At 36.6% G+C, this 26,040-nt stretch overlaps 1 protein-coding gene across 3 annotated transcripts in view; it reads left to right on the top strand.

Annotated features, from left to right (window-relative positions):
- SEMA3C (semaphorin 3C) overlaps positions 1–26,040 on the top strand; it is a 187,435-nt gene that overhangs the window by 91,137 nt on the left and 70,258 nt on the right. For all 3 annotated transcript variants that reach the window (XM_017342732.3, XM_008258295.4, XM_070071246.1), the window contains exons 3-8: positions 523–683; positions 2,786–2,848; positions 9,858–9,977; positions 16,761–16,851; positions 22,071–22,190; positions 24,510–24,652. In XM_017342732.3, coding sequence (XP_017198221.1) covers positions 523–683; positions 2,786–2,848; positions 9,858–9,977; positions 16,761–16,851; positions 22,071–22,190; positions 24,510–24,652 — 698 coding nt within the window. The remainder of the gene's footprint in view (positions 1–522; positions 684–2,785; positions 2,849–9,857; positions 9,978–16,760; positions 16,852–22,070; positions 22,191–24,509; positions 24,653–26,040) is intronic.

Below are 26,040 nucleotides of genomic sequence, written 5' to 3'. Positions count from 1 at the left end.
TAGATAACTATATTAGACTAGAAAGAAAATGTTGAGGAAGTAAGGCAATGAAAAAAAAATAATAAAGTAGGAAATCATCCCAAACAAATGACTGCATTGAGGTAAAGAATTTAATATTTAACAGCATCATTTGTTTTGTTTTTGTTCAGTCTGCTCATTGTGTGGGTGTATCATACATATGTATATTACATATATATTTGGTTTATCTATGTCAACTACTTTCGAGCTAATGATATCCAGTAATAAAACTGAGTTGAGTTCATTGTGAATTTGAACAATTTTGTTATTATATCATGTTACCATAAGCTTTAGCATTGCACTTGTTGGTTTATTGGTGTTTTACTTCAGTGTAAAGACAATAAACAAAAATAACCATAAAAATAACTCCATTTTAAAATTAATTTATTATTATAGGTTAAAAATTGACTTTTTAAATAAATATTCCTATGAGACTTCTCATTAAAATAACAGAATTATAGAACCACAATACTCTATGTTCATGTGTGCTGTTCATTATTTCAGAGCTTCGAGAAACCAAGACTTCTGAATACTTCAGCCTATCCCACCACCCACTAGACTATAGGATATTATTAATGGATGAAGATCAAGACCGGATATATGTGGGCAGCAAAGATCACATTCTTTCCTTGAATATTAACAACATAAGTCAAGAACCTTTGAGTGTAAGTTCATCCTTTTTTTTTTTTTTAAGATTTATTTTATTTATTTGAAAGAGTTACAGAGAGAGGTAGAGACAGAGAGAGAGGTCTTCCATCTGCTGGTTCACTCCCCAGATGGCTGCAACGGCCGGAGCTGCGCTGATCCGAAGCCAGGAGCCAGGAACTTCTTCCAGGTTTCCCATGTGGATTCAGGAGCCCAAGAACTTGGGCCATCTTCTACTGCTTTCCCAGGCCATAGCAGAGAGTTGGATTGGAAGAGGAACAGCCAAAACTAGAACTGGTGCCCATATGGGATGCTGGCGCATCAGGCCAGGGCTTTCACCTGCTGTGCCACAGTGCCAGCCCCAAGTTCATCTTTCTCATGAGGGCAATGTTACCTGCTGGGTGCCTTTTCCTTTAAAAAGGTTTTTTTTTAAGATTTAATTGTTTGAAAGATTTTTGTTTTGTTTTAAGATTTATTTGTTTGAAAGTCAGAGTTACAGAGAGGAGAGACAGGGATCTTCCATCCTCTGGTTTATGCCCCAGATGGCTGCCATGGCCAGGACTGAGCCAGGCTTAAGCCAGCAGCCAGGAGCTTCTTTCCAATCTCCCAGGTAGGTAGCAGGGACCCAAGTACTTGGGCATCTCCCACTGCTTTTTTCAGCCCATTATCAGGGCGCTAGAATAGAAATGGAGCAGTTAGGACTCGAACTGATGCCCATATAGGATGTTGGCATTGGAGGCAGAGGCGTTAACTTGCTTTGCCACAACATGAGCCTCTTTCTTTAAAAATGTAAAGAAAATGAAAAACTAAGTATTTCATTGGAACAGTGAAGAATATTGACTACATATTAATGTAAAGTAGGAAGTAAATACTTAACTTCATGGACTGAAAATGTTTTAAGTTCAGTTCCTTCTGTCTCATAGTTTTCAGCAACCCAAAACCCAGAGAAAAATATGAAAATTCTTCCTGTGTATATATTTATAGAAAGGGAATGAGAAGGGCATGGAGCATAGCATGAAGAAAAATAGCCAGATTAGAGAAGATCTATCTGGTCACTGGTGTGTAATACATGAAGTCTTGGAAGCCACACGGTTATTAAATGCATGGTTATTTGAACACGTGTGGCCTATCAGGCTGTCTCTTTTTTGCACATCAGAAAGTGAAACTGAGTTTCATTGGGGTTAAGAAATAAAAGTAGATTAACTATAAAATTATTGCATTGAATAGACTGGTGCATTTACTATGTTAATATGGCCAACCTATTGACAGTTAAAAAAAAGGCAAAAAAAAAAAGTAGTCATCAATGCCAGACCTGATCGAAGGCTGTAATGACTTAGAATGTGAGCAGTGTGTTTCAGAGAGGGAATCTCTTGGATTTCCTTCAAGTTGTTTTAGCTGTTGAAGTGCCTAGGGGCCCATTTTAATTAATCTACAAACCCAACTGTGTGTTTTACCAGAAATAATATTAAACTGAGACAGCCAAGTAAATGTAAATTCACTGTGAAAGAAGCAGCTGGGAAAAGTGAACTCTAATTCAAAAGGAGTAAAATACACATTATATTTCACACACTTATATTAATAATGACTTTATCTATTTTAATTAATTTGTTTGAGAGATCAAGAGAGACGGACAGAGACCTCTGATCTACTGTTTACTCCCAATGCCTACATCTGCCAGGGCTGGGCTGGGTTGAAGCTGGAAGCTACAACTCAAATCAGGCCTTCTACATGGAGCTATCCCCACCACCTCCTAGGGTCCACATTAGCAGGAAGCTGGAGTGAGGAGATGGAGCTGGGACTGGAACCCAGGCACTCTGATGTGGAAAGTGAGCATCTAACCAGCAGTTTGACAACTGGCTAAATTCTCATGCATGCTCATAACCTTATTTTAATATAAAATTAGCCATTAGTCATGGGTTACTGAAATACTTTTGTTAAAAAGGAAAGCAGATGAAGAAATAAGACATAGTTGTAAGTAAATAATATTGAGTTCATAAAATGAAAGAATTTTGAAATGTGACTATAGAAGTACCTTAATGAAATCTGTTGGTAAAAATGAAGAGCATTGAGCTGTCATATAGCACAGTGAGATTATACAACCTTTATTTTCCTCTCTGGGCAGGTTTTCTGGCCAGCATCTACAATCAAAGTCGAAGAATGCAAAATGGCTGGCAAAGATCCCACAGTGAGTGCTTATAAAAACACATACACACAACCTTAAATATTTGGTCTTTGAATCCATGTACTTTGAGTGCAGCCAAGAGTGAGACAAAGGGTGTTGGTGTTTTAAATCCTCGGCTGGACAGATGATAAAAATGTAAATGTGAAGACAGTGAAACTCTCACACCATCTGTAACTTTGGAATTCCTGACTGGGTGAACATTTCCCATCTTGCTTTCATTATTTCATGCAAACACTCTTCATGATGGGTTTCAGTAATAAGCACTGTTCCAAGTGGATCCAACCTGCAGAATTCCCAGCAGGCTGCAGAAATAATGATAATGCAAGTTTCTGGAGCAGCTCCCAGAGGCCCTGTGGCTTTTTCAAAGAAAGTTCCTGTGCAAAGGCTATATGTTGGCCAGAACATTCCAAAGAAGTAAATCGCCAGTGATGCATGGTACCTCTATTAATTAAAAACAACCTCAAAAACAACAATCAAGGCAGATAAAAGTATCAATAAATATTCAGTGTGTAACACTTGTTCAAATTATATTCCTTTAGGTTGCATTCATTTTAACGAATCAAGGAAGAAATCTATATTACTTTCTGTAAATGACTGGTTCATATTGACACATTAAATTATTTTTGAAATTAGCAAAAGAAATACATGGAGTAAATCTTTATTGTACAAAAATCATGTGATTATAATGAAGTATGTATGTCATTTTATCTTATAATGTATTTCAAGCCTGAAATCACTAGAAATGATGTAATTGAAACAAGGATCAAAATCATCCACTTTTAAACAAATACTTTGGTCAAGAAATTCCTTTACTCATTCATTCTTTCAATTAATTATTCAGTAATTCAATCACTCATGTAATTCAATTATCAGTAAATGCTGATTGAGTACTTCTTATGTATCTGGTGTAGGGCTAGCTGCTGCAGACTACTCTGTACAAAAATAGACACAGTTCTGGCTCTAATCAACTTGATTATCTTGTTGGAAAAGTCGACCTTAATCAAATGAGCATGGAAGTGCATAATAATTAAGGACTGAGCTGGAAATATGGAAGCTGGGTAGAAAAGCTGGTAAATGTAGCCACCTATACACGCATTCAGATCTGAGGTCTTAATAATGGCCTCTGTTTCATGGCACAAATGTCAAGGGAGCTTACTCTACAGCAGAGGCAAGAGATGTTGCCGTCCCAAGCGGGTTACCAGGGAGTTGGAAGGGAAGTGGAGGACTCAAACTGGCACTCCAATGTGGATGCAGCATCCTAAGAGTGGCTTACCCGGCTGCATCACAATGCTTTCCCCTATACACGTATTCTACATTATTGTTGAGACTTTCTGCTTTTAGATATATATTAAGCATCTACTAAGCAAAACCTGAAATAATAACAATTTTTAAAACTCCAAACTTTGTAGCAATTGAAAGAAAAAATAAAAGAAACATCCTTTAAGCCTTCTGAATTTTTAGTTGTGTCAGATTTTAATTGAGGTTATGATAACACTTAATTTTGAGAGGAAGATTGAGCATAATTTAAAATTGTATCCCAGGTAATAATACATCATAATTCTATAATAAACTAAAATTATGATGAGAATATCTAATTTTCTGTCTCAGCTAAATAGAGTCTAACCTACTTCCCATTTCTCTGCCTTATGAACTCATATTCCTACATGCTCATTTATTTCCAAAAGTTACTATTTTATTAATGTTTGAAATGAATTGGATTTAAACAATAGCACATACTGTCAAAAATACTCAATGAGATACAGTTTAATGAATGTATTAAGTAAATAGTGCAAGAGATCGTTGAAACATTAAGCAGGATTGTAACTGTTTAGACAAATGGATTGCATGCACACAATGTCAACCCTGATTTATTAGTTGCAGAATATCTTTTTTTTCTTTCTATGACCATGAAATCTGAAACTACTTGAAAATATAGTTTTTTTTAGGAATAACTTCATAAACATACCTTGATTTGTTTCACAGATCAAAGAAGTATAGACCATGGGGGGAAAAAAAAGAAGTAATTTTTCTTATTGCATAGTATGGACTATGAAGAATTAGTATTTTTTAAAACCTGTTTACCTTTGCTCTGTGACATATTTACATATATGTTATTATATGCAAAAAATATAAAGCAAATTACATATATATTTACATATATATTTTAAAAGATTTACTGATTTGAAAGGCAGAGTAACAGGGAGAGCCAGAGAGAAAGAGAGAGAGAGGTCTTCTATTGCTAGTTCATTCCCCAGATGTCCACAACAGCCATGGTGAAGCTAGGCCAAAGACAGAATGTAGAGGCCTGGTCTTCCATGTGGGTGGCAGGAGTCCATGCACCTGGACCATCATCCCCTCCCTTGTAGGCATATCGTAAGGAATCTGTATCAGAAGCTCAGAGCATCTGGGACTAGAACCAGGTACTTCTTTATGTGTGGGTGTCCCAAGCAGCAGCTTAACTCATTGCACTTCAATGGCCATCACAATATTTTTGTATGGCTAAATAAATACAAGTTCAATGCAGAAGTACTTGAAGTCTTAGACTAAGTACCTAGGAAATAACAGAAAATATCTTCTTAGCTTTTTTCCCTTGGAGACTGAGCCTGTCTTGTGTCCCGGTTGCCTTACCCGTGAAGTGTGCTCATTCACAGGTGCTTCCTTAGTGCATGGTTAAGAGGATTAACACATTACTATCTGTAGTAGAGCTTGGAACAGTCCATAGCTGTGGAGGCTTATTGCTGTTAAAGTCAGTGTGCTACCGAGACATAATCTTAACAATTTAGGGTCTATTATTCTAGGATCTTATTAAAAAGCCCTCCATATATACATAAAATAAAATGCTCTTACCCTTTGCATCATGTGAGCAGCTTTGTTTTTGTTAGCATTGTGCCAGGAAAGATATTGAAGGAGATTTCACCATGAAGAGAAAGCATCCAAAGTGTTTGTTTCCACTGAAGTCTCTGAATCTCTCTCCCTTCCCCAAACCTTTCCTGGATTTCTGCCATGGTCAGGATCTGTGCTAAGCTCTGTGCGGACAAACTCCCAGTTTGCTTTACAGGATTTCTATGAGTAATATGAGTCAAAAATGCGAATAAAAATGTCATAAGGGACAATTCTGGATGCTTGTTAGGCGCTAGGTACTACTTTATTTACTTTATCAATCCCAGGTACGAATATATTGCACACAACAAATTTCATCATTGCTATTTTACAGAAAAAATGGTTGGAGTACAGAAAGGCTAAGTGGCTGTCCGTGATTCTAACAGCTAGTAAAAGAAGAAGCCAGGATTTGAACCTGGTTATCCTGCTCTGAGCTCTGCATACTTAAACCTACCCTCTACACTCCACTCTACTCTCTGCTGCCTGTCTGAAGACATCAATATGATGACAAACCAACTCTAATTGCTTCTGTCATCTCATCACACAGTAGTCTTCTAACCCCTTTGGGAATGGTTCCCCATGAATCCGCATTTGCAGGCTGTTGTGCATTGTACATGCTCTGTTTTCTATTGAAATGGTCTTTTCTTACACTTTTTTTATTTTCAACTTTTATTTAATAAATGTAAATTTCCAAAGTACAACTTTAGAATTATAGCAGCTTTTCCCCCCATAACCTTCCTCCCACCCGCAACATCCCATCTCCCACTCCCTCTCCCATCCCATTCTTCATCTTGACTCATTTTCAATTATCTTTATATACAGATCAACTTAGTATATACTAAGTAAAGATTTCAACAGACTGCACCCACAAAGACACACAAAGTATAGAGCACTGCTTGAGTAGTACTTTCACCATTAATTCTCATAGTACAACACACTAAGGGCAGAGGTCCTACATGGGGAGCAGGTGCACAGTGATTCCCGCTGTTGATTTAACAATTGAAACTCTTATTTATGATGTCAGTAATCACCTGAGGCTCTTGTCATGAGCTGCCAAGGCTATGGAAGCCTCCTGAGTTCACCAACTCCAATTTTATTTAGACAAGGCCATATTCAAAGTGGAAGTTCTCTCCTCCCTTCAGAGAAAGGTACCGCCTTCTTTGATGGCCCGTTCTTTCCACTAGGATCCACTCACAGAGATCTTTCATTTAGGTCATTTTTTTTTTTTTGGCCACAGTGTCATGGCTTTCCATGTCTGTGAAACTCTCATGGGTTTTTTAGCTGGATCCGAATGACTTAAGGGCTGATTCTGAGGCCAGAGTGCTATTCAGGGCTTTTGCCATTCTATGTCTGCTGTCTTACACTTTTGAATGCCAGAATTTCCAGCTTATTCTGCAAGACTCAGCTCAAATGACCTTCACTCAAACCTTTATTCCCTGGTCAGCATTACTTGTTGTCTTCTCTTTCCTTCTACAGTACAATAAAAAAGTTATAACCCTGTGGAACCTCTATCACTGTGTGCTACATTATGCTTGCCTTTCTCTGAAAGCAGGAATTGAGTCCATTCCATCCAGTGTTGCTAGTACCCTGTACAGTGCCCTGCATAGAGTGAGTTGAGTAAATATTTGCTGGATAGAAATGACAGGATTATAATGGTGTAGGTCAGAAATAGTGTGGACAGAAACTCAGCACAAGGAGAATGGGAAGGACCAAGGTATTGAGTTCTAATAATTAACTGAACCAGATTAATTTTTCCCATTTGTGTTCTTGCATGTGGGCAGGGGTGGAGGAGGGGAGCACTAAGGATCAGACAGCATGGGAATCTATTCATTTCTAATCAAATTCTCCCACAAAGATGGCATGGCCATGTTCAAGTCCCAGTTCAGTTACTTATTAAATCTACAGCTTCTGCCACCCATCCATATTTTAATCACTAAAACAGGACACTAGTTTTAATCACTCAGACAGGACACTAGTAAACTTGAGCATTTCTGTGAGAATTAAAGAAACCCACATCAAAGGATTGATGAACTCTGTAAATGTTAGTAACTACTGTAAGACTACACAAAGTTATGTAGATATGAATAACTTCTGTAATAAAAAGTATGGATTCCTCACCAAATGACAAATTATAAAGTTGCTAAATGTACAGGATTTAATGTTAGACATACACATGTTGGAAAATCTGCTTTCAGTTTTTACCTATGAGGCCTTGGATATAAGCTTTATTTTACTTAAAGGGGGGCTGAGTTGTGAAAAATTGAATGAATGCGTGTGAAGTACCTAAGTAGCATATAGTAAGTATTCAATAAATGTCCACTCTAAGGAGAAACTCATACCTCCTGGGAATATGTATTTTGATTATTTAGATATCCAGTACTTAATGCACCCAATAAATATTATCCACAATAAGTAGATAAATAGAAATAGATACATGAAACCATTCTGAAGTGTTTTGGGAATAAAGACGAGATGTTACTGATTTCTTTCTTTTTACAAATGCCAGTAATTCATTACAGTAAACGGTCTACAAACCCAAGATGAGACTGACCTAACCTGTTATTAATAGGATTGGATTGAGTCTGAGCCTTATGAAAACATATTTGATACAGATTCCCAGAAGAACTAGACTTAACTGGAAAAAACAATAGGCGCAGGCCTTAGAGCTCACGGATTCCTTTAACACACACACTACATGCACACCGTCCTTCTCCCATGCTCTTCTTCAGAGAACATGTAATCATCTGCAGCTTTGGAATCAGTTCTCAAGTACCTATGTAAACAGGTGTCAAGGAACAGCAACACAGTATATTAACACAAATCCTTAATGTCTTAACAGAAAAATGAAATGTATAGTCTGGTCAGTAAGGATTAATTTCTTTGACAGCAGAGTTAATGATTTATTATTTGATAATAAAAATCTACAGTAGAAACATCTGTATAAATTACTTTGTATGAAATGAAGCTAATATTTCCTGACAAGTAATAATGAATATAAATGGAGAAACAGTTGAAAAATACTGAAATAATATGGACTTTCATTGAAAGTTAACTTCTAGCCAAGTTTGTTTAGTTTTGCTTTTCCAATACTATAAATAATAGATGTGCATTATGAAAAATGGGGGACATGCTACCTGGTCACATCTGTTGTTTGACCACCCAGGGGAAAAGTTACTGTTGATTTTTAATATATTTCTTTATAATCTTTTATAAAAATATGTTTTGTCTCTAATTTATGAAATTATTTTAAAAAAATATTCCTTGAGAGAAAAACGACTCTGTGAAGAGAACAAAATTTAATCTTGGGCTGGATTCATTTATAATCAGCAAAGGATTGCAAACCCAGCAAAGACAGAACATTCAATGATTCATTGGGTCACAGAGATGTTATGTATTCCTGCCAGGTGACGGTCAAAAAAAAAAATTAAAAAAAAATTATGCTAATTGTTTTGTATTTCCTTGAGCAAATAAATGACAGCCTTGCCTTACACAGTGTGTAAAACATTGAAATACACTATGACAGGTCATTTTATTTGCTATCGGAGGTAGACTACCTTCCTCCTGGAATAAATCAATAAATGACCATATTGTTCTTCTAGTACTACCCTAATATCTCCTAACAATAACAATATAACAATAAGAAAGGTCAGAAAGAAAAGCATATAGCAAAGTATCATTAAATAATCCTCACTTTGCATTGGCATGTATACAATTGATAAATGTGTTAATTAGAAAAATGTAGGCAGAAATAGCAGAACTGGAGCACAATTGGCCACTTTGTCCAACTGAACTCTGCAAAGACTGATTTTTGTATGTTTCAGTCAGCGAGGATGCCTGAAAGGTGAGACTAGAACCTAGCATATGACAGGTGCTTAGTAAATGTCTGTTGAGTGGCAGTTTTTCTTCAGTGGCACCAAATCTGAATATCTGATTTAGTGCCTCTATAGGTTAGGTGCTTGTTTTCATGTTACCTTTGTGAGACACACATGTAGTTTCTCAAAGATATAGAACTATCCAGACCTTATGCCACATCATTCTTACCTTTCATATAAAATCTCATATTAATATAGATCAGCATAAATTACAATAAAACATATGGAGTTACTGACTACCTCTTTGCCAATTCTTTCAGCATGGCTGTGGGAACTTTGTCCGTGTCATTCAGACTTTCAATCGCACCCATTTGTACGTCTGCGGGAGCGGTGCCTTCAGCCCAGTCTGTACTTACTTGAACAGAGGGAGGAGGTCGGAGGTAAGTATAACAACCTCACACTCTTAGTTAGTTTTGGTGTGAGTATCAAAGATTTTTAAAATTTTATTTGAGAGAAAACCTTGTAAATATCATCAAAATTCACAAAATATTTGCATGCCTCTTAAAATTAAGGTTTTGATCCTGTGTGCCAGGTTCCTAATTATATCCTTTTATCTTCCACTAATAATTTGCTCCAAATGATAGAAATTTATAGTATAAACTTACCTTCTAAAATCTGCTTTAAGAAATTTCATATTCATTTTTCAAATTTGGTAAGCCTTTGTGAGACATGTAGCTATAAAATATGTACAAAGCAGGATGCCATATATCTTTGCTGAAAACAGCTTTATATAATTGATAAATTATATACTTATATAACTAATAAATCATCCTTTCATGTAGACTAACATCACCCTACATGAGGCTATTTTAGCCTCACTTGTACATGACTTAAAATGATAAGGGATATTGTGATACAATGTTTGCTAAAGACTAAACAAATACACAGCTAATGCAAAGTCAAATATAAGATTGGTTGAATTTCAACTGTGGTATTTAACATTGTGTTTATTATCCCCATCCACCATTGTTGAGTAAGGAAACCATGCATTAGCCCAAAATTTTTTCTCATTCTTTTGGTCAAATGTGTTGTTTTACTTGATATGATTATTTTTAAAACTGAATCATTTCAAGCTATCACTGTTTGGTTTCATTATGCAACTTAAATCTAGAAAGTCCAGTTCTTAAAGACCTAATTCAATTTCAGAGATTAGAATTGTGAAAAAGATAGAATATTGCTAGTCATAAGCCTTAGAAAGTTTATTTTCCTTTAACAAAAATTAATATACTTTGGTACTAATATAATTGAACACTGATTCCTTCTCTATTCCTTCATTATTAAATTTCTATCATTTCAGACATGTAAATTACATATATATACCTTCTGATGAATAAAAAGCCATTTAAAAATAACCAAGCAATTATGATTTGACCCCATGAGCTATGATATATTAAAATGCTTGAAGGAAAAAGCAAAGTTATGCTTCTTGGAAGAATACAGATGGCCACATTGAGCTTGTCATTAGAACCACATGCCTGTGATCAATTGATTAAATAAACTACTGCCTCAGACGTCTGCAATCTGTCAGACACTCCCCTGAAGTCTGTGCAGTCACCGTACATGCCAACAATAGCATAGCAGTTTTCAGAACACAGATTTCCAATAAAATCATTTTCCCATGTACAAATTGCCCACCATGCACTTGAAGCCTTAATTGGAAAGTCTGTCCAAAAAAATAATCTCCTTTGGAAAACCAGCATGGAATAAATTTTAATCACCTAGCTAAATATGAACTATGTTGGTCTCACTTCAAAAGAGATTTTTCAAAGGGGGAAGCATTTTCATTAATTAATTTCATCTCTTACATAATATGTGACCATCTTAAGAGCCAATTTAGATATGAAAAGGGTTATGATTTTTAAGCTTCATGTGTTTCCCTTGATAGTCAACTCCAATTCAAGAGTTTTACCGTGACATCATCCTTATGTGTATAATATGCAAGCCATAATGTAATACAGAACTGAATATTTTATCCAACATCTAATGTGTTCATGGGGTCAAAGACCCACGTTAGTAAAATGGCTGCATAATGAAGAAAGTTTGATATTGAGCAAATTGCTCTTCTTCATCATCTCTAATATTGTTTTTGGTAATGATAAGAGATAGTATTCTCATTAAATCCCTGTGTTAATATTAAGATATGACATATGTCAAATATTGAAAAAACAATCTGGAAGTGAAACAGGTTAGGTTGGTGCAGTCATTAATTATCCCATTGAATTTCTGAAACCTTACTTGCCATCTTGCCTTTGCCTATACTCATAGACATTCAATGGTTCTAGGAGAATATTTTATGAGCCTACTTCACTGTTGGAGCATCACACACTTTCATTAAACACTGTTTCTCTTCCATCATGTTGTAAGATTGATTCAGAGGTTCCCTAGGACATTTTGATAGTGTTCATCTGAAAGATCTAGAATCCTTTCTACATCAAGACCTAATTGTGATCCTTCTCTAGCCATCTTGCCTCCCTATCTTTTGTTCCTAGAAAACAATAAAGCATCCCTGGGAGGACTTTAGCCTAGTGGTTGAGGTGCCAGTAAACAGACCCTTGTCTGAACTACTCAGATTCAAATCAGGCTCCAGCTCCTTACTTCAGCTTCCTGCCAACGCAGACTCTAAAAAGAAGCAATGATCTTTCAAATATTTGGATCCCTTCCACTGTCCTGGCTTGAACCCACCAGCTACCATGGCATTTTCAGACTGAGCCAGCAGATGGGAACTCTGTTTGTCTCCCTCTCTTTCAAGTAATTCAGTATTTTTTTAAATGATAAGGTGACACACCTAAATCATGACCTCAAACTTATGAAAAAAATAAAAAAAAGAGAGAGGATTGGTCAATTTTACTGCAGTTTTTGGAATATTATAATATCTGTTCGCTGGTTGATTTCATAAGCTTTCTCTGTAACATCTTTTTCAACTGGGGAATAATACGTAAGCCCCTGCCACTGCCATTCATCAGGTAGACATCTTTACCTTTGCCTGGCCAACAATACCACAGGTGACTAAGAGTATCACAGGCATCCACATTATCCCTTGTTCGTTTGTTCGTTCGTTCGTTCATTCTTTCTTTCTTTCTTTCAGACAATGAACTCATCTATTTCAGCATCTTTCTAAGCTTCCCTACTGTTTAAGAATGGGCCATTTTTCTCATCAATAAAGTTCTTTGACAACGACTTTCCTCACTCTGTTTTTTAACTTCATGTCTTTCCCCCCAGCTTTTGGCTTTTAATTTTCCTAGTTTATAAACAGAATTATTTCATTTCTTTAAAAATCACTGTCTTGGTTTTATGACTCTTTTTCAACTCTTTCTTCATTATGAAGCTACCCTTACTAGTAGCTCTGTGTTTCCAGCTTTTGTGCTACTGTTCTCCATGTCTTTATTAAATCTTCCTAATCTTTCACTCCCACATATAACTAAGAGTGTCAATGTAATGGTCAAATTTCCTTACTAAACAACTTGAATACCTCAATCAGTATGCTTTGTCTTAGGTCCATCTCTACCATTAAACTCTATTGGTCATGCTCTCTGTTTTTCAATACCACTATTGACATCTTTGACCACTGAACACTTTGTTATGTTTTCTTTTCTAATTTCCCACACTATTGACAGTTTGTTAATTTTAGCTTCTTCACTTATATAATTGTCCTAAAGTGAGATGAAAAGTACATGTTTGGGATCAAGCCTGCATTTGGTCTACTGAGTCTGAGACACCATTGTAGAATCCATTTCAAATCAAGTATGCAGTTGAATATAAGCCTGGTATTATGATTTACTGTTTAATAAGAGTAACAGGAGCCCCCTAAAAGCATGAGTTTAATCGCGCAGAGAATAGAGAGACTAAGACAAAGATTTGAGGATCTCCTAACTGTATGGACCAGATGGAAGAAAAGAGACTTGCAAATAAGACAGAAAAGAGTCAGAGAAATAAATAGGGATGAAAGTAAATAAGAAGTGCTGTTTCTTGCAATAAAATCAGTCCTTTTAGAAATATGGAAGTGGTTACCAACTTCTGAATGTCAGTGAGAATCCAAGTAAGATGAAGTCTAAAAAATAAACACTGAATTGTGCACTTTGATTTTCATTAAAGGTCTAATTAAAAAGTGTTTCAGTAGAACAATTGAGGTTGAATGCCCAGTAAAAGTGGGTTGGCGATAGAATGAAGAGTCATAAATTAGTGATGAGTATTTATATAATACTTTGAGAAATATGGTTCCCAAGGGTAGTGGTTTGTGGAAGCAGAAGGGGCAATTTAATGGTGTAAATGATCCTGTGAATAAGATGAAAGTGTAAGTCAAAAGAACAGAGAAGGCAAAGAGATAACAAAAGAAGAGTGTATGGTGCTGAAGGAGTCTGGACAGGATGAAACCCAAACTATTGGTTGAATAATTGGCCTCAAAGTAATGGAAATATTTCTTCTTATGTATGACTATATGTATTATTGTATGTATTTCCCTATGTATGTTATTTATATATTTGATGGGGAGAAGTTGAAGATGTGTCAGCAGAGGGCTTTGTTTTTCTATAATGTAATTGGCAATAAAATGAGGTGAGAGAATGTTAGGAGATAAGACAAAATGAGATTTGACTGTAGTGACAAAGCCTTAAAAATTGTTTAAAATATTTAGACATTTATTTAACCACTTATTTGCAATGCACACACAAAGAGAGAGCAATATCTTATCTATCTGACCACTCCTCAAATGCCCACATTGGCAGGGCAGGGCCACACTGAAGCTGGAAGCCGTGTATCCAATGCAGGCCACCCACTCAGATGGCAGGAACCCTATACCTGAGCATCACTTGCTATCTTACAGGGGAAACATTGATAGGAAGCTGGAAACAACAACACAACCAGGATTCAAACCTAGGCACTCTGATATGGAATGTAGGCATTCCAAGTGGTGTCTTAATTGCCTAGCCAAAGACCCATGCCATGGCTTAAAATAGTTGACAGCAGAACTAGTTGACAAAAAACATATTTGAGATGGTTCTGAGAAGCATAGAGGGTCTATTTTCAGTTGGTGAGCACAACTTTATAGTATCTTGAATTGACCTTTTAGGGTTACTTGCTGAAAAAATGCTTAGTATTTTGGAGGCCAGCTTAGAGAACATAGGTAGATATGTCCTTCCAGAGTGTGGATGCAGTAAAAATTCACAGATTCAAGGCTCATTTATGAGATACCTATAAAGACTTAAGCAATAAATATGCCACTTGTGGCAACATTGGAATAAATATTATGTGAAAGTATTTGCAGAATTGAAAACATGAGTTAAGGGTTAATTTTTGGCAAAAATTACTGAAATTAAAACTTGTGATCTCAAATTGTTAATAAAGTCAAGAACAGAAGAGGCTGATGAACTGTAGAAGAGTATAGAAGGGTTCTTAGGAGAGGAGTGTAAAGAATTATTTCAGGATACTTGAATGAGTGATTGTTAAGGTGGATCACAGCTATGCTGGAGGTCAGTCACTGGGAAATATGAGGGTTCTGTGCACTGGAGAAAGAGAACAGATGGTACATAACCATCTCATCATGCAGTCACGTATAGTCAAATCCCTAACTGGCTTTTACATCACTACTGGGCTTACTGATCTTTTTATTGTTTTTCCTCATGTTTGTAATTATTTAGTTAGTATAGTCACCTCACAAATGAAGACCTTTTGGAAAGCACCCATGGGTAGGGATTAGGGGATAGAATTTGAATTGTGTTTTTGCCACCCTTCAGCTACATGGTCCTGGCCAAGCCTTAGTTTCCTTGTCTATACAGAGAATTTGCTGAGGAGGATCGTGTGCTGTAGAACTTTCTCTGGCTAGAGGACTGGCATTATTTTTAAGCCTATAATTCCCTAGTGTCTCAGAAATGGCCTGCAGTACCTCAGACTCAGTACTTGTATAACAAACGTTGAGCTAGTTTTAGTTTCAGTTTCTCCAAGCAGTCAGAACTTCAGAATCACCTTTGTTACCTTCATCTTCCTGAACTGCAACCAATTTCTAGTCACGTGACAGGCTCTGTTGATTTTCACAACCAAATCTCTCACATATCTATTGTTCTCACCATGACCACCGAGATGCTGGCAGGCCAAGTTGTTATTACCTGACTCCTGGACTATGGCAATAGAAAACTCACCTGTTCTCCAGGACTCAGTGTGTGTTTTGAAACATTCCATTCCCAATACACCAACTCTCAAGATGAGATGAAACTTCCTTAGACTTATGATTCCTTTGTTTTACACTGAAAAATATTAATGTGTCCACATCTCTTTCCAGATAATTCTAAAACCTTCCCTTGACAATTTAGACCTTCTATTATTTAATGCAACCTGAAGAAAAGTCTTTACTTCCTTTGAATTTTAGAAGCATCTTTTAGTAATTTTCTGTAAGAAAAAGATAAATACTTACACCCAGAGGATATCCCCTCTTGGTTAGAATATGCTGATTCCCATATTTCACATTAAACTCAGTTCCCTTAATCTTTGGCCTTCTCTCTCCCCCTTTTTTTGTTTAAAGTCTCTGTAAGGACCAAACATCATGTATTATACTCTATACTCAACTTACTCTATATATTTTCTCCCTTCCTCATTAGATTATAAATTATTTGAGGATAAAAATGTGTATTTTCTTTACTGTCAAGTCATAATTTGACATATGATAGATGCTCAATAAATTTTTGTTAAATGAGTAAATGACACATTTTAATCCAAATTATGGATTGCTTTGTTGAATCTTGTATAATGCATTATATAACAGAATTAAGCAGTTACAAAAATTTTTATAAACTGTCTTGATTATTCTGTGAATATAGTCCTTATAGACATTGTTCTTCTGTAAACACTTTTATTCTTTTGGCCAATGTTCAACACATCTAGTTCAGATTTATAATTGTACTTTATTTTGAGTGATTTTTGTTGATGTTGATTTGGAGAGAACTCATTCTTGGGTCACCTGTATGGGGAATATAATAGGATGAGAGCTGGGACTAGTGAGGTTCGCTTATAATTTACAAGTGATTCTTTTTATGGGACACATGTCTTAATATAGCAAATTGGGAATTTGTAAGCAGCCAAATGCATACTATTTTTGAGGATGCTTTATTTCACTAAAGAATGGTTGTTTACGTGTGTCATCGTTAACCATATTTTTAATTGTGTCTACAATAAAGGACCAAGTTTTCATGATTGACTCCAAGTGTGAATCTGGAAAAGGCCGCTGCTCTTTCAACCCCAATGTGAACACGGTCTCTGTTATGATCAGTAAGTAGCACATAAAAGGAGGAGGGAATGGAAAATAGCAAAGAAAATGAATACAATGTGATGTGGCCATTTAAGGGATTGCATGGCTGGTACTACATGGATACAATAATTGGAAGAATTTGAGGAGCTAAGAAATAGGGAACTTAATTTCTCACTTTCAAGAATTCCTGATTAAGTTATATGCGGATATATTTTCAGCTAACATGTCCATTCTGCCATTCCCAGAGCGTATCAACTATTTCCAAAAAATGTATGTATCACTAAATATATAAAGTGATTTTCAGTGCTATAAGTAGCTGTTTGTCTTCTAAGTACACTCACTATTCTTCATGTTTTAGTAATCATTTATACAATTCAAAGTGCATGTGTTTGCTAAGTGCTTTCTCTGTGGAGTGTCTACAAGTTACTATACTACAAGGAGGCAATAATAAAGCTCCTTTTGCATTTTTCACACTTTCCATACAATACTAGTTAAGCAACAGGTCCAACTGCTTGCTAATACATTCAGTAAAAGAATTATTTTTGAACCTCTATCATTGGTTGCCTTTCTGTGCCTCACTTGGAAGATGCTCTCTTTTGATTAATTAAGGTACTTTTGAAAAAATTCTGTTACTGTGGTTTCCTCTGGAGACAAACCTTGGATTTCATCATGTCAAACGTGTACTAGATGCTTTTTCCATTCTCTATGTGTGGCCAATAGTTAAATTTCATCCGTAGAAAACAGAAAAGAGGAGAAATAATTACTGTGCATAGAATACTTGCTCAGTTCATTTAAATAGGCAACTCATCTTTCTCATGTCTGGAAAGTAAGTTAAGACAGGTTCACCTAGTACTAAGTAAATATGAGTTTGGAGGTGATCCAGTCATTACTTCAAAAGAATACCGTTAGGATACAAAGTAGAGAAAGCCTGGGAAACGCAAGCCATCCAATTTTGTCTGATTTTTGAATATCATTATTTTTGAATATTTTTGACTATTATTGAATAGAAGCAGTGTTTTGGAAAGTCATTACATTTATATAGTCTTCATTTATTGCAGTTAAATGCTATAGAAATAAACTTCAGATATCTCTTAACATAGCTGTACTGGGGTTTTATCTTACTGGATATTGTCTGAAATAAAAAGGGTTAGAACAAGTCATAAAATGTTTTCTAACTAAACTGTCATAATTTGTTTAATTTGTGTGGCCTTAGAGAATTAGATTTGTTTACAAAATGGGAATTAGAAATTGACTTTCTTGATTTTTTCAAAGACTGGAGACTTGAATTCCTTTGCTCATATTCCTATACTGTGTTTTGTTATTTGGATTAACATTTACAATTTGTATGTCAAACAAAGTCCTAAAGTAATTTGCTCGATTTAAAAGCTGCAAAAAATTAGAGTCTATGATTATATTTATTATAAGCTTGTGTTTGCTATTTTACTATCTTTACCATCTATTATTTTGCTATCTTCAAAAATTCCTCTGATCAACTCACTTTGTCATATCATAGTGCTTTATCACTTCCATTGGAATATATTAAATAACACAGATTGGTTAAAATATTTACAGCTATTTAATGCCAAGAACATTAGGAATTAAAAGAATTCTAAATTTCATAATGTACTTGTGCTGTCCAATGTGCAATTCTGCATTCTTTTCTAAAATTAGCTATTATTGTAAGACACCAAAGTCATATGTCATCTTTTAAAGAACCTATCATAAACCTCATGAAGCTTTTCTGGTCATGGGAAGTAAAATTGGCAAAGGCAATATGTTTGAATTAAAGTTGAAAGGGGCAAGTTTGTCTTTCCATAAAACCCTGACAAAAATATCCATCTTCTCAAATAAAATTCTTCTTCCAAGTGACATTAATTATTTTCCACTGATGGAAAATAAAGTAGAACTTCTTTCACTTAAACTCAGTAGTTAACAGAGTAAAAGACACCCATGAAGGCTTGTGTAATTCTCGCCACATACCTCAGAAGGTGACATTCAATTGTGTAATGTGTACAGCATACATATGTGGTAGGCAGAGAGTTATCCCTGTCTGCCACTCACCAAGCTCTCAGTATCTTTTTTCTCTTCTGTCTTGGAAACAGATGTGATCATTGATAGCTATGCTAATCAATCTGTTGTACAATAGGAATGTATAATGTATATAGTTTTATGGTTCTTCAGTATAACAAACGTGAAATAAATAATTGCAAAGTTATCACAGTGCAGCAGCAAAATCTCCGTGTCTATGTAATTCAAAAATGTTGACAGAATTCTAGAGAAGCCAGGCCTCTCAAAGATGCCTTCCTGCACATTTTTGTTCTCTCCCCGTCATCTATTTTCATGGGCTCCGGACCCCGACTAGGCAGGGGAGCTGGGCGACACAAGGCTGCCTCTCCAGCTCTCTAACTCGTGGGGGGTCCAGTTCATAACCTGGTGAGCACATATTAGAAGCATGCCATTCTTCATTCTATCCTGGGCCAACTTGTATTCCTTATTACTACACAGAGAGCTTAGCATGCTTCAGAATGTCCCCGCCCTGCCAAGTGACCACAGTCTGAAGGGAGCCAGGAGAGTAATCCGGGAACATCAGTCAAAGAACACAGCTGCATGGCACTTCAGTAGGCTAGAGCTAATAAATTTTCTTCTTTCTAAGTAGATATCTAGCCACTGTTTTATGCTCAAGGGACACATCGTGTTGCCTTTTACCAGTTCAACACTTACTGCTCTTTAACTAGGTTGGAAAGTCATAGGGATCTTCAAAACTCACTGTCTAATGTTATATATACATGGGTTATTTAACAATTCATGGCAAATGAAAAGAAAAAAATAAGTTTATTTGGGTAAAAAAATTTGAAATCCATGTGTACTTTTTCATAATATGATAAACTTTTGAAGACTCTGGTATGCAAGTTGAAATATCTGATTCAGCTGCTAATAATGATAACTCATTTTAATTTTTAATATATTTTCTTCTCACATACAAATCAAACACCCAGTGAACTGCACTCTGTGTGCAACTAAAATTCTTTTATCAGTACTTAATTATGATAAATGCATTTTATATAATGTGTATCAGAAATAGCAGTACGTACAAGATAATAAAAGAGCTTAATAATTTTCTTTTCATAAACACTATAAGAAACAGAAAATTGGTTTCAAATTTTAAAAGTCACTAAAAAGCTGGGAATCAAGGCTAAGTCCTTTAACAACCTGATTCTTAGTCTTCTCATATGTCAAATATGAGAATTAAACTGTGATCACAAAGTTCTAATCACATCTTAAAAATTCTGTGATGTTACCGAACTGATTGAACATAGCAGGTTTTTTTTTAAAGGTTTACTTATTTCTTTGAAAGGGAGAGTTACAGAGAGAGAGAGAGAGAGAGAGAGAGAGAGAGGGAGGGAGGGAGGGAGGGAGGAGAGAGAGAGACAGGCAGTCAGAGACAAAGAGAGGTCTTCCATCTTCTTGTTTACTCCCCAAATGCCCATAACAGCCTGAGTTGGGCCAATCTGAAGCCAGGAGCCAGCAGTTTATTCTGATTCTCCCACATGGGCACAGGGACTCAAGCACTTGGACTATCTTCCACTGTTTTCCCAAGCCATTAGTAGAGAGCTGGATTGGAAGTGGAGCAGCCAGGACTCAAACGGGTGCCCATATAGGATGCCAGCGCTGCAGGAGGCAGCTTCACCCACTTCGTCACCACAGCAGCCTCACAGTTTTTTTTATTGTTATTTCATGAATGTAGGCCACATTAAAATTGACAAAATACTATCAATCATTGGGGCTGGCACTGTGGCAACACAGGTTAAGCCTCAGCCTATGACCCTGGCATTCCATGTGAGTGCCAGTTCAAGTCTAGAGCTCTCCCAATGCTTCTAGGAAAGCAGCTGAAGATGGCCAACTGCATGTGCCACTCCAACCCATATGTGAAAATGGGATGAAGTTTCAGGCTTCCGGCTTCAGCCCAGCCTAAGCCCAGCCATTGCAGTCATTTGGAGAGTGAACCAGCAGGTTGAAGATCTTTCTCTGTCTCTGCCTCTCCCTCTCTGTCATTCTCATTCAAATAAATAAATAAATCTTTTTTATGCATTAACTCACATATTTATTATATTTTTATGTGCTGTAACACTTGAAACTCTCCGCCATTTTTAAGGATACATTTTTTTTAAACTTTTATTTAATAAATATAAATTTCAAAATTACAACTTTTGGATTATAGTGGTTCCCCCCCCATAACCTCCCTCCCACCAGCAACTATCCAATCTCCCACTTCCTCTCCCATCCCACCCCTCATTAAGATTCATTTGTAAAACTAGTATTCAAACAGTATTTTATACTTTGTGTATCTATGTAGGTGCAAACTGTTGAAATCTTTACTTAATATATACTAAGTTGATCTTCTGTATATAAAGATAGTTAAAAATGAATCTTTTTAGCCAGCGCTGTGGCTCACTAGGCTAATCCTCCGTCTGCGGTGCCGGCACACCGAGTTCTAGTCCCGGTCGGGGCGCCGGATTCTGTCCTGGTTGCTCTTCTTCCAGTCCAGCTCTCTGCTGTGGCCCGGGAGTGCAGTGGAGGATGGCCCAAGTCCTTGGGCCCTGCACCTGCATGGGAGACCAGGAGGAAGCACCTGGCTCCTGGCTTAGGATCGGCGCAGTGCGCTGGCCGCAGCGGCCATTTGGGGGGTGAACCAATGGAAGGAAGACCTTTCTCTCTGTCTCTCTCATTGTCTAACTCTTGCCTGTCAAAAAAAAAAAAAAAAAAAAAAAAAGAATCTTTTTTAAAAAGCTTACTGAAACATTTAAAGTTATACTCCTGCATAAGAGTACTTCAGAATTCTTATAGAAAAATGAAATAGAAAGGTAAGCTTACAATTTGCAAAAATATTTCTTAATCCATTTCTAAATTCATAATGTGTATTTTCATGAACTTTTTAAAGACTTCCTCTTATGCATGGATTTCAGACTTTTTTTTGCATCAAAACAAGCATCACTTAATTCCATTTCCCACAAGCTTTTGGAAGTACCTTTGTGTGTGTGTGTGTGTAATCAGAGATAATGAGACCAGAAAAAAGTTATCCAGTAGTTGGTTGGTGGGCAATGCAAAGTAATTACAAACTAATTAACAATTCCAAACACTCTGTACTATGTGTCATGATCTAATAATAAATACATTCTCCCTGAATATTAAAATACCTTTAAAAATCTTAAAATTTCTGTTGATATTTTCTTTGTCATAGACGAGGAGCTTTTCTCTGGGATGTACATAGATTTCATGGGTACGGATGCTGCCATTTTTCGAAGTTTAACCAAGAGAAATGCTGTCAGAACTGATCAGCACAATTCCAAGTGGCTAAGTGGTAAGAAAACATTTTATACATTCTTTGTAGTATCCTACTTTAATGTTTAATTCCAGAATGACAGAAGGAAAGCACAGTAAAAACTTAATATCTGGCCATGACATGAGTAATGATAACTCTGTGCTCTATAATTTAAAATATTTAATATAAATAAATGAAATGCCTCATATTTCATATTCCAATTTTTAAAACTATTTATTAGAGAGAGCTCCCATCTCCTGATTCACTCCCCAACTGCCCACAGTGGCCAGGACTGAAGCTGGAAGCCAAAAACTCAGTCCAAATCTCCCATGTGGATGGCAAGAACTCAGTACTTGGGCCATGACCACTGCTACTCAGGGTCTTTATTAGGAGGAAGCTGGAGTCATATATGGAATACAGATATTCCCATGTGCGACTCAGTCATCTTTTTTTTTTTAAGAGGTTTATTTATTTATTTGAAATAGTTACACAGGGAAGGAGAGGCAGAGAGAGAGGTCTTCCATCCACTGGTTCACTCTCCAATTGGCCACAACGGCTGGAACTGTGCCAATCCGAAGCCAGGAGCCAAGAGCTTCCTCTGGGTCTTCCTATGTGGGTGCAGGAGCCCAAGCACTTGAGCCATCTTTTACTGATTTCCCAGGCCATAGCAGAGAGCTGGATTGGAAGTGGAGCTGCTGGGACTCGAATGGGCCACCCATGTTGGATGCCAGCACTGCAGGTGGGGCCGGCCCAGGACCCAGGCATCTAATTGGCATATTAACCTCTAGGCTAAATATCCACCCAATATTCAAGTTCTTTATTTGATTAACTGTCACACAACCTTCCTAGGAATAGAATAAATAAAAGTAACAATTATATTATTTATGCATTACAGTACCCAAGCATTTTTGCCAATTGCAACAAGTTAAAACTAGATTTAATTTTACATCTTTGAATGTGCTTGCATTTTTAAGCAATGGAAAAATCTAGAAATTTTCCTAAATTTATATCATTTATAAATAAGCATCATCTTGGGGCCCATGCTGTGGTGGCGCAGTGGGTCAATGCTCTGGCCTGTAGCGCCATATAAGCTCCGGTTCAACTCCACTTCCAATCCAGCTCTCTGCTGTGTCCTGGGAGAGCAGTGGAAGATGGTCCAAGTCCTTGGGCCCCTGCACCCACATAGAACAACCAGAAGAGGCTCCTGGCTCCTGGCTTCATATTGGCGCAGCTCCAGCCATTGCAGCCAACTGGGGAGTGAACAGCAGATGGAAGACTTCTCTCTCTCACTGCCTCTCCTCTCTCTGTGTAACTCAAAAAAATAAATAAATCTTAAAAAATAAATCCTAAAAAAAAGAAATAATGAATAGATTATATCCATGGATTCTTCCTATTTATTTTACATATAGATTCTAAAACGATAAAGCTGTTGTATATTTTTCATAATCTGACTAATATTTAATAGAAATCATGGGTAGGATAACTTTATGATTATTGGTATTAAATTTTTCAATTCCTGTGTTCATGTGGGCTTAACAACAGCAGAGTTCACTTGATTTTGCCTTCTGATTCCCATCAGTTGCTGTTGAAGAAACAGACTAAGATCCTTGTCATTTCACCCTGGAGAACATTCCCTGCTGACCCTCAGCTCGGCAGTTCACTTCACATTGCACAGTTCAGCATGACTCACCACAGTTAAATATCTTGCCTCACTGATAGGCAGGCACAAGAAAGCACTGATTGTCCATTTACTTCTTCAAATGATTCTTCCAGTACGTCTGGAAATAGAGGATTCTAAAAGTTGTTTTGTTCTTCAAATAAGGAAACTCTGTATGTCTTCAAATGACTGCATTTTTTCCTTGAAAAGTTTCCCCTTCATTTCATTTGCTGTATTTTAAGAAAAATGTGTTTTTCAGATCTTGGATTCCCAATTCCACATTCTGCTTCAGTGAATTTGAGTTTATGCGCACTAGATTAAAAACCACACTTAGAAAAACAAACATTTTTTTTTTTCAATAAAGCAACCATCAGATTCCATGGGAAATAACTGGTAGAAAGCTTTTCATTTTTTTCCAGAATTCATTAGTGCACACAGAATTTTTTAACTTCCTGCACTTCCAAGAGTGTACTGCAGATGGAAAAACGTAGTTTAAACTTTCATCTTATAGCTCTACTTTGTGGTACTTGACATTCCAAATGTGGCAGGGTTGATGATTATAAATCTTGCTTTTAGAAACTTTACCTGTGAGCGCTGAATTACTCCTCTTTACAAAGTTTTGAATGGATGTACCTGGGGTCTACTTGGAGAAACAGAGGATGGATCTTCATCATGAGGATAGTCTTGCTCTTTTGTTCTAGAACCCATGTTTGTGGACGCACATGTCATCCCTGATGGCACCGATCCAAATGATGCTAAGGTGTACTTCTTCTTCAAAGAGAAACTAACCGACAACAACAGGAGTACAAAACAGATTCATTCCATGATTGCAAGAATCTGTCCTGTAAGTATGAGTGCTGTTCTACTTTGAAAGCAGACTAACAAATTAAACTATAGGAATCTATATTTTTATAACAGTTTATCTTCTTTTATTATTGAATATCACAAATAAATTGAATACGGTAGAAAGATGGTTAACACAAAATGCATTCTCCTCACTCATGTGAGATAAACACATCCAGTTTTAGTAAAAATCCTGAAGAAGCATTTTAGTTGTAATTTTAAGCTGATAAGGAGTTTGGCTAGTTTTGCATATCCATTTAATTCCTTGATATTGACAGATAGGTGATTTATACATTACTCAAAGAAACAAAAAAGGTCTTCTGAATAAAATACAACTACATCTGGATAAAAGATAGTCATCGAGGGACTTTCTTGTGAAAATTAAGTGTTTTAGTAATACTGTCCCAATTATAAAGAGTAACCAAAAGGTTGAGCCATGTAAATGTATAAGCAGTCAGTATACATAGCAACTACAGAAATTCCTGATGTTCTCCCATATGGGAGTCTTACGGACTTAAGATGACGTTAGTATTTGCATCCTTTGTGGAAAACAGTTTGTAAAAGTGTTCTGTGCTGAGAATAGTTTTTCTTTAAATAGAATACCTCATTCACCACAGAGCTAATCTTTTTTTCCATCATTTGAAAAAGATATCAAAATCAACAAAAAGGATAGATGTCTCTGGATGCATAAGGAAAAGTTGTCATCAATAAAGAATATCTGTGATCGCTGGCGCCGCGGCTCAATAGGCTAATCCTCTGCCTGCTGCACCAGCACCCCGGGTTCTAGTCCTGGTTGGGGCACTGGATTCTGTCCCAGTTGCTCCTCTTCCAGTCCAGCTCTCTGCTGTGATCCGGGAGTGCAGTGGAGGATGGCCCAAGTGCTTGGGCCCTGCACCCACATTGGAGACCAGGAGGAAGCACCCTGCTCCTGGCTTCAGATCAGTGCACCATCCGTAGCGGCCATTTAGGGGTGAACCAAAGAAGAAAGACCTTTCTCTCTGTCTGTCTCTCTCACTGTCTAACTCTGCCTGTCAAAAAAAAAAAAATCTGTGAATGAACTAAATGTCATGCCTACTTCCATGGCCAGAGGAATATGTTCAATAGTTAACAGAGATATTGGAATTTAAAGGATAATGCAGAGAAGTAAAAGGGGGGAATAGAACTGCTGGGGGCTTTGGTCATGTTTAAGATAGTAGTTATCAAGAAAAGGCAAGTTAAATTCTTTATCCTCCACAGCATTTCATGAACATTGGCACTGTGAATGGTTGAACTTAGGGCATGAACGCATTAAACTGATTGATTCCCAGCTGATACCATACCAGAAGAGAAAACTTGGATAACTATAGCCACTTTATAAAATACTACAAATCTGAACAATTCTTCTGTAAC

This window comes from Oryctolagus cuniculus, chromosome 3 (assembly GCF_964237555.1).
Source record: "Oryctolagus cuniculus chromosome 3, mOryCun1.1, whole genome shotgun sequence".
Lineage (NCBI taxonomy): Eukaryota > Metazoa > Chordata > Mammalia > Lagomorpha > Leporidae > Oryctolagus > Oryctolagus cuniculus.
The sequence above is the reverse complement of the archived record's forward strand: the minus strand, read 5'-3'. Positions and strand labels throughout refer to the sequence as shown.